At 39.3% G+C, this 17,063-nt stretch overlaps 1 protein-coding gene across 6 annotated transcripts in view; it reads left to right on the forward strand.

The window, feature by feature from the left end:
• The first annotated feature begins 3,305 nt into the window (after nt 1-3,305).
• Nucleotides 3,306-17,063, forward strand: part of KATNAL2 (katanin catalytic subunit A1 like 2) — an 88,912-nt gene continuing 75,154 nt past the window's right edge. For all 6 annotated transcript variants that reach the window (XR_014295724.1, XM_082640541.1, XM_082640544.1 and 3 more), the window contains exon 1: nt 3,306-3,426. Coding sequence is in view for 5 of the 6 variants with exons in the window: in XM_082640541.1 (XP_082496667.1) it covers nt 3,376-3,426 (51 nt within the window). In the remaining variant the exon portion in view is untranslated. The remainder of the gene's footprint in view (nt 3,427-17,063) is intronic.

Below are 17,063 nucleotides of genomic sequence, written 5' to 3' on the forward strand. Positions count from 1 at the left end.
TGTTTTCTATAACCATCTGGACTCAGGTTGTTTCTATGTCTTGGCTATTGTAAATAATGCTGCAATGAATATGGGTGTGCAGATACCTCTTCAGGATAGTGATTTCATTTCCTATGGATATGTATCCAGAAGTGGAATTGCTATACCATATGATAGCTCTATTTTTAATTTTTTGAAAAAACCTCCATACCATTTTCCATAGTGGTATACTAGTTGATGGTTTCACCGAGAGTGCAGTTCCCTTTTCTCCACATCCTTATCTCTTGTATTTTTAATAATAACCATGCCAACAGGTGTGAGATGATATATCATTCTGATTTTGATTTGCATTTCCCTTATGATTAATAAGGTTGAGCACCTTTCCATGTACTTGTTGGTCATTTGTGTGTCTTCTTTGGAAAAACGTCTATTCAAGTCCTCTGACCAGTTTAAAATGGGATTGTTTGGCTTTTTGCTATTGTATTGTATGAGTTCCTTACACATGTTGTATATTAACCCCTTATCAGAAAGATGGCAAATATTTTCTTACATTCCATAGGTTGCCTTTTCTTTTTGTCAATCATTTCTTTTGTTGTGCAGAAGCCTTTAGTTTGATATAATCCCACCTGTTCATTTTTGCTTTGGTGGTGTGTGCTTTTGGTGTCATATTGAAAAGAAAACATCATTGCCAAGACCAATGTTAAGGAGCCTTTTCCCTAGGTTTTCTTCTGGGACTTTTATGGTTTCAGGTCTTACATTCAAGTCCTTAATCCATTTCAAGTTAGTTTTTGTGAGTGGTGTAAGATAAGCGTCCAACTTCATTCTTTTGCATGGGAATATCCAGTTTTCCCAGCACTATTTATTGAAGAGACTGTCCTTTACCCATGGAGTATTCTTGGCTTCCTTGTCAAACATTAGTTGACAAAAAATGTATTTCTTAATGTGTGTCTCAGTTGGAAACATTTGAAAGCCAGTGGTTATGTGGAGAAAATTCTTTAGAAAAACTTATATTACATTTGGAAGTAAGTCAAAAGATAGTACAGAATATCCTTTCAATGTCATACTAGTGTTTAAGAGGCCCACCTGCTTTCCAAAAGGACTTTTTGTGGTGATGGAAATGTTCTATATCTGTGTTGTCCAATATATTAGCCATTAGCTACATATGACAATTAAATATGTGAAATGTGGCTAGTGTGACTGAGGAACTGAATGTTTAACTTTATTTAATTTAAATTAGTTAAATTTTAAATGTAAATGGCCAAAACTAGAGGAATGTTTCTATGTCCTTTGGAAAAGAAAATGTCAAGATTTTACTGCCCTGTAGAACATTAAATAATTTTGTATCTAAGCTAGCAATCTTATCCTAACCTTTCTTCTCAAAATGCCTATAAATACCCAGTTCCTCAAAATGCTCTGTTTAAAGAGCTTTACCATCTTACTGGCTCCCTCAGTGAGTTAGATAAAACCTTTGACATTATGTCCGTTCATATCAAAAGAGTTATATTTTTAACTTTTTTTTTTTTTTGCAGTACACGGGCCTCTCACTATTGTGGCCTCTCCCGTTGCGGAGCACAGGCTCTGGACGTGCAGGCCCAGCGGCCATGGCTCACGGGCCCAGCCGCTCCATGGCATGTGGGATCCTCCCAGACCGGGGCACGAACCCGTGTCCCCTGCATCGGCAGGCGGACTCTCAACCACTGCGCCACCAGGGAAGCCCATATTTTTAACTTTTTTGAAAGTCATGTCAACAAAAGAATGTGCTAAGTGTAGCATAAAAGAATATATAGTGGAATCAGGAATTAGTCTTCTCTCCACCTAAGCTCTGCCTGGAGTAAGTATTGTGATCTGATAAACACCACTGAATTGTCCTAGGAAGTGATTCCGGAGCTGACTCTTAGTAGGCAAAATAGGCTTCAATTAGGCAAATGAGGTAGGAATGATCCTTCAAGCAAAAGGAACTGCTCAGGACTGGTTCACAAGCATTGTAAGCAGTTCATTTATGCTGGAGTGAGCGATGAGGGGAGGTGTCTGGGCCAGGGTGGGAATGACAGGTGAAACTGGACAGAAAGAATAGCAAGAGAGTGTAGTGGAAAGGAACACTGGCTTCAGTCAGGAGACCTAGGTTTGCATCTTAACTGTATCTAGTTGGATAACCTAAAATGAGTTAACTCAGCTCTTTCAGCCTGTTTCCACAACTGTAAATTGGGAGTATTAATAACTTGCCATGGGGTGTTAGGAGTAAATTGGATAAACACATAAATCACATAGTACATTGCCTCGTGCCCTACTTTAAATGTTTAATAAATTATAGCTATTATTACTAATGAGAGAGTGGTGAACAACTTCAAATGGTGCCAAGTTTAAATTTGGTAAAGTGTAAAATAATCTATAATTGGATTTCCTATTTAGGAAGTTATTGGCAACTTTGACAAGAACAGTTTCAAAGGAGTAGGGGCAGAAAGTGTTGAGAAATGAATGGGAGGTGAGGAAGTGAAGAAGAGGATAGCCAGTCCTTCCAGAAAGCTTGAAGTGAGTGCAAGAGAGGTGATTCAGTTTAACAATTACAAGATGAGAACTTTTTTTTTTAGATTGAGGAGACTTGAATATTTTTTTATCCTGAGGGGAGAATGGATGAAGGAAGCCAAAGATAATGAGGAGAAGATGGTTTAGAATAAGATTCATAGCAAAAGAGACTGAAAGGAAAGACACTGAAGACACAAGAGTAGTTAGTAGATGAAGAAAATAAAGCAGAGGAAAAAGTAAAGTCCATGTTTGTCCACTTCTAATGAGTAGGTCTGATGTGGGGGAAATTGGAGGGAAGGAAAAGTTTAATGCACAGGTTGCATCCAAGAAAGCCCCTGACAGCCATAGTCCACATCAGATTCTATCAGTCTAGATGGACCAAGTACAGACAATTTCAAAGTAAAGCAGGAAGGAATTTCCAAACCTTTTCGTTAATCAGGAGGGAGAGGGGGGCCTAGAGAAGACGGGATGCCAAAATAGAGCCTTGGGAACAGAAGCATTGGGTCACGAAGGCCTGAACAACTGCCGAAATCAAGGACAAATACTATGGTGCATAAACTTTAGAGACAGAATTCATGGAAACAAAACAATTGCAAATGACCCAAGACCTGCCAATCATCCCCTTTCTGTCTCTCGATTGGTCAGTGCCGTGCAAAACCTCCGGATTAACAAACTTATTCTAACATTGATTGGCATGAGTAAAGAATCCATCTTTGCCCAGTGATTGGCTGGCATGTCCAGGCTCTGGCCAATCCTGAAGGGGGCGGGCTGGTTAAGCGTCAGGTTTCCCTGAGCCGCCATCGGTGGATGTACTGGTCAGCCTAGTAACTGGTTCCTCTTCTCCCTGCTCTCGGGCCCTAACACAGTGTCCTGATGGAGCTTTCTTACCAGACTCTCAAATTCACGCATCAGGCGCGGGAAGCGGTAAGGAAAGCATATACAAAAAAATAATTGGGACTTCCCTGGCGCAGTGGTTGAGAGTCCGCCTGCCGATGCATGGAACGCGGGTTCGTGCCCCGGTCCGGGAGGGTCCCACGTGCCGCGGAGCGGCTGGGCCCGTGAGCCATGGCCGCTGAGCCTGCGCGTCCGGAGCCTGTGCTCCGCAGCGGGAGAGGCCGTGACAGTGAGAGGCCCGCGTACCGCAAAAAAAAAAAATAATAATAATGTACTACCAGGAGCTCCTCTCCCGTTGTTGCTGCGGGCCGATTCGAGTGTCTCCAGTCGCTGTGGTGACAGAGTCCGCTGCCCGAGTGGAGCAAGCGCAAAGTCCGGGGACTGGGCTTGAGGCAGGGGGTGAGGGAAGGATGGGTCTGAGACGCAGGCGGGTTTGGGCTTGACAACGGGTTTGATGAAAGAGACGGCAGGGTTGGTTTGTGACTGAGGAAATGAGGTGTCGAGGGGGAGGTATTATTAGGCAGGCCGAGTCTTGATGGATGAGCGGGTTTGGGGTGTGTTCAAAATGGGATTGTTCAAAGGACAGCACTGACCTGGGAATTGGAATACTGGGTTCTGGTCCTGACTCACTACTACCAAGGCTGACAGACCTTAGGAATTCAATTCCTCTCTCAGGTTCCGGTTCCCCATTTGAAAGTAGGTAATTGGATTATAATCCTTTTCACAGGAAGATAACATGAATTTTACAATACATACTGTTTCCTGTTGTCTGTGTTATCCGCTAACTGGCTCAGCAATACTTTCCACAACCAAAAATGTGAATTGAAGATGTACTATATGCCAGGCAGTGGGGAAATAAAAACAATGCTTTAGGGGGAAAAATGATAAAAAAAAATTAAATTAAAAAATACTGGTATCTAAGCTCCACCTCCAGAGATTCTGATTTACTGGTCTTGGTGTATCCTGTGCATTGATATTTTAGAAAATCTCAATAGGTGATTACAATGTGTAGCCAAGGTTATGAACCACCACTTTAGTGTCTCCCACCTTTAAAAAAAACTAATAATACTCAAAAAAGGTAACCCTTTGGTCTCACATCCCCTCTACCTAGCAACCTCTCCAACTTCTCCAATTTCTCTCCAACTTCTGGAAAGGATTGGCTACACTTGCTGTTGCTACTTCCTCACCTCTGTCCGTTCCAACCTGAGCCTGAACTACCTGCATCAGAACATTTTGGACTGGCTTTTTTTTTTTTTTTTTTTTTTTTTTTTTTTTTTTTTTTTTTTTTTTTTTGCGGTATGCGGGCCTCTCACTGTTGTGGCCTCCCCCGTTGCGGAGCACAGGCTCCGGACGCGCAGGCCCAGCGGCCATGGCTCACGGGCCCAGCCGCTCCGCGGCATATGGGATCCTCCCAGACCGGGGCACGAACCCGTATCCCCTGCATCGGCAGGCGGACTCCCAACCACTGCGCCACCAGGGAGGCCCTGGACTGGCTTTTAATAAAGCAGATTCCTGGACCTCACTGAGAATTACTGAATCAGAAACTCTCAGGGATGGGGGTCTTGAAACTTGCATTGTAAATGCACACTCCAGGTTTGAAAACCACTGTCCTAGATGGTCTTATACATTTTCATGACTTCCAATGCCATCTGTATGCCAACAACTCCCCCAAACTGACTCTAGACTGGACTTGTTTGCTGAGCCCCAAACCCATGTGATATCCTAGAATATGGAACACAGAGAGGACAGTGAATCAATTGATTGTTTGACAAATCCAGTGGGGAATCTCAAGAACCTGCATGTTAACTTGTTCAACCCCTAACATTTAACTTTCTTCTCTAAAACCTGTTATCTTTCCCAGTCTTCCTCCCTCTGGGAATGTGAAACCACCCTCCACCCAATTGCTCCAATCAGAATTCTGGGAATCATCCTTAGCTCCTTCTTCCTGCTAATTCCTCCCCCCCATCCTCTACATAAGGAAGGCATCAGCAAATCTTACTGATTCTATTTCTATAATGGGTCTTTAATAATAGCCTTTATCCGGGTCCAAGCCACTATCATCTCTCACTTGAACCACTTCAATAGCCACTTAACTATTCCCCCTGTTGGTTTTGCCTCCTTCCAGTCCATTGTTCATCTAATGATGAGAGTGATCTTAAAATTGTGTCATTCCCTGGCTGGGATCCTTTTAATGGCTTTCCATTACACTTGGGATAAAACCCCCAACCTTGACATGATCTATAGAGCAGGCAGTGATGTGGCCCAGCTTCTACATCCAGCCTCTTTCTCACCACTTTCCATATTGCCTCACACTGCTCCAGGCACATTCTCTCAGATCTGACATGTTTCTGAACTCCATATGGTTTGTACCACACAGGTTACCATTTAATTGTGATTAATTTATGTTATTACCTATTTCCTGCATGTGACATAGCCTCTCAAACAATTCATGTGACTTGGAAACAGAGACCCAGTCTTATTTTTTTGTTCTATTCCCTAGATGGGACTAAGAGCCATAGTTAGGTATGCTCATTGATGTCTTGAGCTTTTGGGGTCTGAGTGCAAGGAACTGTGTCTGTGGAGGGAATAAGGTTGAGGTGGGGGAGGTGATCAGTGAGTTGGATATAAAGAGGATTGCATGTCCACAAGGAATTTTGATCATCTATGTTGTCTACTGTATTAGGATTTTAAGAATACTTCCTTTTTATTTGGTTAATTTTTATTGTAGTTTCAAATTTTAAATATATATATATATAATATATATATTAAATATATATATATATATATATTGGATTTCTGTTTTAAACAAAGTAATGCGAGCACTCAGTTTAAAAACATTTAATAGTTCTACAAAACTTAAGAAAAAGAAGTTTCCTGTTCCCCTTCACACTGCCTTCCAATGTTGCTCCCCAGAAGCAACTGCTTTTGCCCTTCTTAGCAGCTTCTTCAAAATAACGAGTTAAAACTTCTGAATTCTGATTTTTCAGTCTCAGATGTAAATTCCATTTACTTTGGTGGAAAATGAGCATTTGGCTTTTTTTAACTTACCTCACTCCTTCCCCATCCTCTATCACTAACCCATACTTCCTTCCCTTCCTCCATTTTCCCAAGATCATTTTATCACAATTTTTGGTTACATACATATTCAGTACAGTTATGTATATTAAACTGACCATGAGAATGTTATTCACCGCTGATATGGTACACTGTGGTTATATTTTATTTTTTATTTAACTTTGGGCAGGACTCAATCATAGCTTAAGTATGCCTTACCCTTTGGCTTAATTTTCTGTATATTTGATAACTACTTTCTTTCTAAATTTTCTGCAGGAATTGTAAAACTCCTCTCCATGTGGTGAAGCTCACCAGGAAATCTTGCAGTTTCTTTTTTTTTCTTAGTCACATCCTTTCCGGACCTCTTGCATCTCCTGCTTTGTAGACTGGTTGTTCTCTGGGCTTGCTATGCAGCATTCCTCCTGGGAAATCCCTTCCCCTCTTCCCTGTGTCAGAAACCCTGTTTCTTGGACCCCATGTCTTCTTCCTTCTTGTCCTATATCCCTGTTTTAGTGAAACATACTGACCAATGCCTGCCTGAGAAAAGGTACATGGGAGGCAAAGTTTTTGAAGTAAGGTACTATGTATGAAACTCTGTTCTTCTCTCACCTTGTTGATGGTTTGGCTGAGATTAATATTCTAGGCTGGAATTGATTTCATCTCATTTGAGAAGGCATTTCTCCATTATCTTTTAGCTTCCAATGTGACTGCAACAAGTCTGGTGCTACTCTTTCTCTGAAAGCTTTTAGAATCTTCTCCTTGCCGTTCCTGGTTTCTGAATTTTCATGAAGATATCGCTTGTTGAGAATCCTTTTTCATTCACAGCGCTGGTATGCAGTTATGGGCCATTTAGATCAGGGAATTCATGCCCTCAATTCTGGAAAAAATTCTTTTTTTTTTTTTTTTGCGGTACGCGGGCCTCTCATTGCCGTGGCCTCTCCCATTGCGGAGCACAGGCTCCGGACGCGCAGGCTCAGCGGCCATGGCTCACGGGCCCAGCCGCTCCGCGGCATGTGGGATCCTCCCGGACTGGGGCACGAACCCGTGTCCCCTGCATCGGCAGGCGGACTGTCAACCACTGCGCCACCAGGGAAGCCCCTGGAAAATATTCTTGCATTATTTCTTTAGATAATTTTTTCCCTTTCTTTTTTTTTTCCTCTCTTGCTCTTCCTTCCTTCCTTCCTTTTTCTTTCTTTCTCTCCCTCCCTCCCTCCTTCCTTCCTTCCTTCCTTTTGTATTTTTAAGGTTTTTCTTTTCCCTGGAAGTCCTATTCATTTGGATATTTGATTTCCAAATGGAACCTCTAATCTGTTTTATTTTACATCGCTTACTTTTCTTGCTTTTCTTATCAAGAGACCTCTTCAACTTTTTATCCCGTTTTGTTGAGTTTTAAATTTCTGCTATCATATTTTTATTTCCAGGTACTTTCTTATGTCTCAACGTTCCTTTTTCACGGCATCTTGTTCTTACAAGATGCCATGGCTCCTTTTATCTCCCTGAGGTTTCCTGTCTCTCTCTCCCTCCCTCCCTCCCTCTTTGTCTTTTGCTCCTAGCATTATGTCTGTTTCCCCTCAGGTTTTTCTTTGCTTTTTTCCCTGGTGCTCTGTCTTTCATGTAGGAGGTTTTCCTCAGAAGTCTAGTGAACCTTGCCTGAGGTGAGACACCTAAAAGCTAATTAGAATCTGTGTGTTTTGGAAGAGGCTCCTCAAATAAAGATGGGTTTCTCTGTAGGATGATCGCGAAGCCAGGGGCCTTTTCACTGGGATATCCCCAAATGCCAGTCAGTGTCTGTAGGTCTTTGCTCTGAGGCCTTCAGTTTCTCCAAGAAGTCCTTCTCACCCTTCTACAGGGAATGAGGGCAAAACAAGCATGGTTGCCACCACTGTTGGAGTTGAACAGGGAAAGACAATTGAGTTGGGGGGGGCTTCTCCTCACTGTTCAGTATATAAATTATACTTAATTACTCCTTCTTTAAAAAAAAATTCCTTTACCATCACTTTAATGTGATTTTGGGAGAGAGCAGAGATAAACAATCTCTAGAACAGTTTTTGTTTTACAGATATTTAGTGAATGCCTACTGGGTACAAAGACTTGTACTAGTTGCTTTTGCAGGGGGTGGTTTCAGAGAGGTGAGTTAAACAAAAAAAACTAATATATGATTCATACCTAAAAGAAAACTTTATTTTGTTAGTTTCAAGTTAGGCATTTGTCATACATGTTTATATATTAAAATTTACTTTTAAATATGGTTATTTCTTTGCATATGATAGGGGTTGGTGGCTGAGCATAAGAATGGGAGTTAGATACTCTTGAATTCATACTCCGGTTTTTACTTAACACTGAGGTAAATATGCATTTATTCATCAACTCATACAGTGAACACTTACTTAGTGACTACTATGTATAAAGCATGGTGTTTTGAGATACCCATAATGTTTTGTGTGTTGACACGGCTGATTATCTGTAGGAAATGCCTCTTCTCTTGGTTTTCATGATGCTGTAGTCTCCTAGAGTTCTCTTTTCCTTCTTGGCCTCCTTAATGCGCTTATGTTTCTCTGCCCCTTACATGTTTGTTCTTTAGGATCTGAACTTGCCTTTCTTGGTCAACCTGCTTCCCAGACTTGACAAAGTGCCCCTCCTTGATGCAATGAGTAGACATCACCATGCCACCTTTATCCCAGGAAATTATAATTGAATTTTTCCTTGTTGATTGCCTCCCCTGACCCCAGTAGACTATAAGCTCCTTGAGGGCAAGGACTCTGGCAAGTTTCTTTCCTGACTGGTAAACTGGTCATGCTTCTGCAGGGCTTCTGAGTCTTTGATGTGCACACTAAACACCTGGGATGTTTTGAAAATTCAGATTGTGACCCAGTAGTTCCTGGATGGGGTGCGAATCATGAACTCCCTTGTGGTACTGATGCTGTAGTGATCTGTGGGTAGCAAAATCTGTCAGTGGAGAAGTTTCTCCTATTCCATTTCAAATTCAGTGTTTAATTAAAATAAGACTATATGCAATTTGTAAACCTCTGCCACTTTCTTTTTTTCGACTTGAAGGAAAGATCCTGGGGGCAAGGAAGCTCTGAGGAGCAATTGCTTCAGTGTTTTTAGTTTGACCGTACAATTAAAACCAAACAAACAGTAATTGGTCTCAGTGCAGAAGAATGGTTTTTAGAAAGCCATAATTGATCCACACATTCATGTGTACACACAAAATAATCTGAGACATAGTTACTTTTATTTATTCTCATGTGTCCTGTGTCTCATGTGTCATTACATGTACTTTTCAAAAGTTGTGACTTTGCTTGTGTGAAACTTATATTAAAAATATCTGCTATAAGTGTTAGCTAATTAATGAGGTGTCAGATTAGGTTTTTAAATGAGCATTGTTAAATGCCTTAGCTTTTATTAACTGCATGGGCCCCTAAAAAAAAACAACTAGAGTAATTGAAAATTTAATTACATCAATGTTTTTCTTCGGAGAACTAAGGCTTATTAAGCTTTAGATGTTCAAACATTTAAGCGTCTATTGAAATACCAATAGCTATAAACAATGTGCAGTTCTAACTACTAATTAAACAAACTCTACCTCACCATAAAGCTAAGCTGAATTGTAAGTTACTCATGTTTTAAGTTCTCGGCCCTGCTCTTACATAAGGAAGGTTAACCACTTCACTACCGAGCACTGCCATAGCCTTGTGGGCATCTTTAAAAGTGCTGTGGCTGCTGTTGAACCCCATTCTTCCTGTACCTGGACCAAGAAAGGGAGGCTGATCAGACAACCTGGAACATTTTGCTAGTGTCACATTGCTACTCTTGGAGATTTGTTCTTTTTTCTTCTATTTTTTCTTTTTAACCACTAACTGAGAATATGAGACTATACAGATATGACTTTGGATATTTGATGTTTTGGGTTAAAAACACCTTTCTTTCTTTTGTAAAAATAACATTAATTTTATTAGGTTTTATTTTTAAGTATAAAAAGTATATATCTCTCCACCCAGGTCAATCTTGTAAACATTAAAAAAAATGATAAAGCTTTCTGCTCTCAGATGTGGTAGAGTAAAGGGTACCAGACTAGCCTTCCTGCTATATGTAACTAGGAAACTGGACTAAATATATGAATAATCTGTTTTCAGACATTGGGCAATGTGATCATGAGACAAGATCTTCTGCCTGGAAGCAGTAACTGGGTTCTAGCACACAAAGGAGTATCTAAGCAGAGCACAGCAGTTTTGCAGAGATGAGACAGGGAGTTGAGTTTGGGAAGACTTAGCTGGTTAGAATTGGGAGGAAAGAGGATCAGAGAGGAGGGAGCTAGGCAAACAAATTGCTCCATACATCTGAGTTTTTGGCTGAATACTAAGCTGTGCATACACAGAGTGGAAATGTATGAAGCTGGGGAAAAACCAATTATCAGGGAACTATAAGCTAAACAACTACTGGTGCTCACATAACATTGAGAGACATTTGAAGTCCAGCCAGCCTGAGTGGAGACTTCTTGTGGAACAGCAGAGCATTTAGTAGAGATTCCAGGAAGTCAATGCATTAAGAGTAACCTAAACTAGGCTTAGAATAAAAGTGACTTTGGATAACCTCCTTCCTAACAAAGCTTGATAGAATCAGACTTACCTGCAAATAACTAAACTACCTGCCCCCTCAAAACCCTCAAGATACTTAAAAGAAGGCAATATAACCTAGGTATCCACAAGACTGGCATCCAAGGAAATAACTACTAGCGGTCATAAAAACCAGGAAAATGTGCCAAAACCAGGACAAAAATCAGTCAACAGAAGATCCAGTAATACAACAAAAGACAGAATTAGCAGACAGGGTCTTTAAAAATAGCTATTATAAATATGTTTAAACATTTAAGGAAAACATGATTATAAAAAGGAGAAAAACAGAAGATATAAGAAGCATAAAATGGAACTTAGCAGACTTGAAAAATATGCAGAATTGTTTCTGGATCCTCAAGTCTGTTCCATGGGCCTTTTTGTCTATTTCCTGTGCTAATACCACACTGTGTTAATAAATATAGTTGTATCCATTCTTGATATCCATTAGAGCAAAGACTTCTACTTGTTCTTTTTTTGTCAAATGGTCACACTATTATTTGTTCTTGTAGTTCCTTTAGGTGTAAGATTAGATTGTTTATTTGAGATTTTTCTTGTTTCTTGAGGTAGGATTGATTGTATTGCAATAAACTTCCCTCTTAGAACTGCTTTTGCTGCATCCCATAGGTTACGGATCGTAATGTTTTCGTTGTCATTTGTCTCTAGGTATTTTTTGATTTCCTCGTTGATTTCTTCAGTGATCTCTTGGTTATTTATTTACTTATTGTTTAGGCTCCATGCATTTGTGTTTTTTACGTTTTTTCCCTGTAATTGACTTCTAATCTCATAGCATTGTGGTCAGAAAAGATGCTTAATATGACTTCAATTTTCTCAAATTTACCAAGGCTTGATTTGTGACCCAAGATGTGATCTATCCTGGAGAATGTCCGTGTGCACTTGAGAAGAAAGAGTAATCCGCTGTTTTCAGATGGAACGTCCTATAAATATCAATTAAATCTATCTGGTCTGTTGTGTCATTTAAAGCTTATGTTTCCTTATTAATTTTCTGTCTGGATGATCTGTCCATTGGTGTAAGTGAGGTGTTAAAGTCCCCCACTATTATTGTGTTACTGTCGATTTCCTTTTTTATAACTGTTAACATTTGCCTTATGTGTTGAGGTGCTCCTATGTTGGGTGCATATATCTTTATAATTGTTATATCTTCTTCTTGGATTGATCCCTTGATCATTATGTAGTGTCCTTCCTTGTCTCTTATAACATTCTTTATTTTAAAGTCTATTTTATCTGATATGAGTATTGTTACTCCAGCTTTATTTGATTTCCATTTGCATGGAGTGTCTTTTTCCATCCCCTCACTTTCAGTCTGTATGTGTTCCTAGGTCTGAAGTGGGTCTCTTGTAGACAGCATATACATGGGTCTTGTTTCTGTATCCATTCAGCGAGCCTGTGTCTTTTGGTTGGAGCATTTAATTCAATCACGTTTAAGGTAATTATCAATATGTATGTTCCTATTGCCATTTTCTTAATTGTTTTGGGTTTGTTTTTGTGGATCCTTTTCTTCTTTTGTGTTTCCCACTTAGAGAAGTTCCTTTAGCATTTGTTGTAGAGCAGGTTTGTAAAGCTTTTGATTTCTCTGTCGAATCTGAATGAGATCCTTGCCGGGTAGAGTAATCTTGGTTGTAGGTTCTTCCCTTTCATCACTTTAAATATATCGTGCCACTGTCTTCTGGCTTGTAGAGTTTCTGCTGAGAAATCAGCTCTTAACATTATGGGAGATCCCTTGTATGTTATTTGTCATTTTTCCCTTGTTGCTTTTAATAATTTTTCCTTGTCTTTAGCTTCTGTCAATTTGATTATTATGCGTCTTGGCGCGTTTCTCCTTGCGTTTATCCTGCCAGGGACTCTCTGTGCTTCCTGGACTTGGATGGCTGTTTCCTTTCCCATGTTAGGGAAGTTTTCGACTATAATCACTTCAAATATTTTCTCCAGTCCTGTCTCTCTCTCTTCTCCATCTGGAACCCCTATAATGTGAGTGTTGTTGCATTTAATGTTGTCCCAGAGGTCTCTTAGGGTGTTTTCTCATTTCTTTTCATTCTTTTTTCTTTATTCTGTTCCACACAACAAAAAGAATGAAATATCTAGGAATAAACCTACCTAAGACCTGTATGCAGAATATTATAAGACACTGATGAAAGAAATTAAAGATGATACAAATAGATGGAGAGATATACCTTTTTTCTCTTTTAAGAGATGCATTTAAAGATTTAAATTTCCCTCCAATCACTACTTTGCCTGCTTCCACATGTTTTAATATGTAGCATTTTAATTTTTTCATTTTCATTCAATTTCAAATATTTTCTAACATCTATTATGATTTTTCTCTGACCCGTAAGTATTTAGAAGTGTATTATTTGCATATGGGAAGTCTATTGATACCTTTTGGACATTGTTTTCTAGATTAACTGCATTGTGTTTACATAACAATATTCTACATAACAATCTACATGATTTCAGTCCTCTAACATTTGTCAAGAATTGTTTTATGGCTCAGTGAATAATTAATTGTGTTGTTCAAATCTTTTATATCTTACAGATTTTTTCTTCTTCTTCTGTTAATTATTGAGGAAGGCATATAATATCTCTCACTGTGATTGTATTTTTTTGCCTATTTCTTGTCTTGATTTTGTCAATTTTTGCTTTATTTATTTTGATGCCATGTTATTATGTACATAAAAATTTAGGATTGTTATCTTCAATTAATTTGTGTGTTTTATGTGAGATAGGGGTTAAGCTTTGTTTTTTTCTTATTTGGTTATCCAGTTGCTCCAGTACCTTTAAAAATTTTTTTGAATTACAGTGGCAACTTTGTAAAAAATCACATTACCATATATTTGTGGGTCTATTTCTGAACTCTCTGTTCTGTTCCATTGATAGATTTATCTATCTCCGTGCCAATATCAAACTATCTTAACTATTGTGGCTTAGTATTAAGCCTTGAAAACTGGTAGTGTAAATCCACTGACTTAACTCTTTTTCAGTGCTGTCTTGGTTGTTCTAAATTTCCACATAAATTTTAGAATCAGATTTTCAATTTATACAAAAAAGTCTGCTGAGCTTTTCATGAGATTTCATTCAATCTCTAGATCAATTTTCAAGAGAATTAACATCTTAACAAAATTCATTTTCCCAATTCATAGACATTGTATCTTCTTTAGTACCTCTTATCCCTATTTTGTCATTTTCAGCATAGAGGCTGTATTAGTGTGCTAGGGCTGCCATAACAAAATGTCATAGACTGGGTGGCTTAAACAACAAAAATTTATTTTCTCACAGTTCTGAAGGCTAGAAGTTCAAGATCAAGATGTTGGCAGGTTTGGTTTATCCTGAGGCCTTTCTCCTTGGCTTACAAATGCCACCTTCTTGCTGTGACCTCAATATGATCTTTCCTACATTGGAGAACATCCCTGGTGTGGCTTTGTGTGTCCAAATTTCCTCTTCTTCTAAGGACACCAGTCAGATTGGATTAGGGACCACCCTAATGACCTCATTTTAACTTAATTGCCCCCTAAAGGCTTTATCTCCAAATACAGTCACATTCTTAATTATTTAGGGTTAGGGCTTCAATGTATAAATTTGGGGAGGAAAGGACACAATTCAGCCCACAAAAGAAATCTGAAACATCTTTTGTTAGATTTGTTCCTATCTGATTTTTATATACTATTGTAAATGATATTGGTTGAAATAGTTTTTCTCAAGTCTGTGTCTGAGAGTTCCAGTATCTTGAGGCCCATGTGAATCTGTTTCAGTTGTCTGTAATTCCTAATGTTTTTCATTTATGTTGTTCTTTTCTTAGACTGTATATGGCAGTGTAGTTGATGGTTTGTTTTTAGAAATAATTTGAGATGAAGGATGATGATATCTTCCTGTAGAGGTAATTTAGGCTTGTTTCTGTCTTGTGCCTGGGGAGAGGAGCTAGTAATCTAGGAATATCTCAATCTAAATTCAGGGACTGAGATTTTTCTGGGCCATACAGAGCTTAGGCAGCCTAACTTATCCTTTGTCCTTATTCCTTGGACTGAATAAGGACTGAGTATTCATTGGTTTTACCAGGGCCCCCTATCTTGGTGGGTCTTGGATTAGAACTTTTGCACCTGTAGCACTTTGAGGTTGTCAAACACACTACTCAGCATCTTAGCCTCTTAGAAGCAGGCAACTGTCCTGGAGAAAAATTCGATTCAAGTGCCATGGTCATGTCTTTTTATTAATTGAGTACAAACACACACACAAACACACGCAGTTGTGTCTGGAGAATAAAATCCTGTAAGTGAAATTGCTATATCAGAGTTTGTATATGTGTATGTTTGATCTATGTGCATCTGTAGAATACAATTCTTGTGGAAATAAATAAAAACCACCCAAACTGAACAAACAGAGGCTATTTATTGAGAGCTTGCTATAGCAAGGGAGTCAGCTACCATCACTTGCATTTGGCAGGCAGGGGAGTGGGAAAGCTTTATAGTGAAAAAAAAAGGGAAGGCTTTAGTATTTTCTGATTGGAGGTTGCTGACTTGGGAAATCCGGAGTTGGGCCTAACTAGAAGTGGGGCATCTTATGTGATTTGGAGATCATATTTGGCTTTCTCTGGTTGGTCCTGATTTGGAGGCTGAGGGCAAAAATAGGGAGGCTGGGGCTTCCCTGGTGGCGCAGTGGTTGAGAGTCTGGCTGCCGATGCAGGGGACACGGGTTCGTGCCCCGGTCCGGGAGGATCCCACGTGCCGCGGAGCGGCTGGGCCCGTGAGCCATGGCCGCAGGGCCTGCGCGTCTGGAGCCTGTGCTCCGCAGTGGGAGAGGCCACAACTGTGAGAGGCCCACGTACCACAAAAGAAAAAAAAAAATAGGGAGGCTGGCAGTTTTTGACCAAATCCTCACTATTCTGGGCCAATTGCTAAGGAGGTTGTGATTTCGTTTCCTGGACTGATTGCTAGAGAGTCTGTGATTTGGTTTTCTGGGATGGTTGCTGCAGAGGTTGTGGTTTGGCTTCCTGAGCTTATGTGGTTCTGGCCATTCGTCATTTATATATTCAATTTCTCATCCTAAAAGTGATACTGTAGTACCAAAGAATATATATTTAACATTTGCCTATTAACTTCCATAGAAGTTGTATTAATTTATCATCTACTAGTAATGTCTGATCATCTGCCCCAACACAGCAGGCTATTAACCTTTTGAATTCTACTTAACTGATAGGTGGAAATTTGTATCATATTATGGGTTTTTTTCTTTATTTTGAATTTAGTTGAATTTAATTTTTTTATACAGCAGGTTCTTGTTAGTTATCTATTTTATACATATTAGTGTATATATGTCAATCCCAGTCTCCCAATTCATCCCACCACCACCACCTCCCTCATATTATGTTTATTTGCATTTTAGTAAGATTGAGCATCTTGTCATATATTTAAGAGTCATTTGTGTTTCCTTTTGTGTGAACCATCTTTTCCTATGTTTGCCCATTTTTATAGTAAATTATTGGTCTTTTTCTCTCATTAATTTGTGGGCCCTTATTATATATAAAGGAAATTGGCCTTCTGAATGTTAACTGAGTTATAAATATCTTTCCCAGTTTGTTGTTTATCTTTCGACCTTGTTTTTTTAATATATTTCTAAATTTTTATGTGGTCAAATATATCAGTCTTTTTAATTAATGGCTTCTGGGTTTGTGTCCAAGAAGACCTCATCTACTCTGAGAGTAAAAAAAAAAATTCTCATGTTAAGTACTTTTGTTTATTTATATAAACACAATCTGGGGATAATATTTGTTAAGACTATGTCATATTGTTTACAAAGAGGCTAGTTAACAACAAAAGTATAATGGATCTTAAAATCGTCAGTGGGACTGAGGCATCTCATCTTCAGAATTCTGAAGTGTTCTCCAGGCAGGAGGCAGTGGCTATGGCAGCTCACAGGTGCAGCACTTGAAAACTACAGGAGTCAGAGTCCAAGAGTTTCCACAAAGCGAAACAATCTGGTCTCCTTTGG

Source organism: Mesoplodon mirus (assembly GCF_964341445.2).
Source record: "Mesoplodon mirus genome assembly, chromosome: 13".
NCBI lineage: Eukaryota > Metazoa > Chordata > Mammalia > Artiodactyla > Ziphiidae > Mesoplodon > Mesoplodon mirus.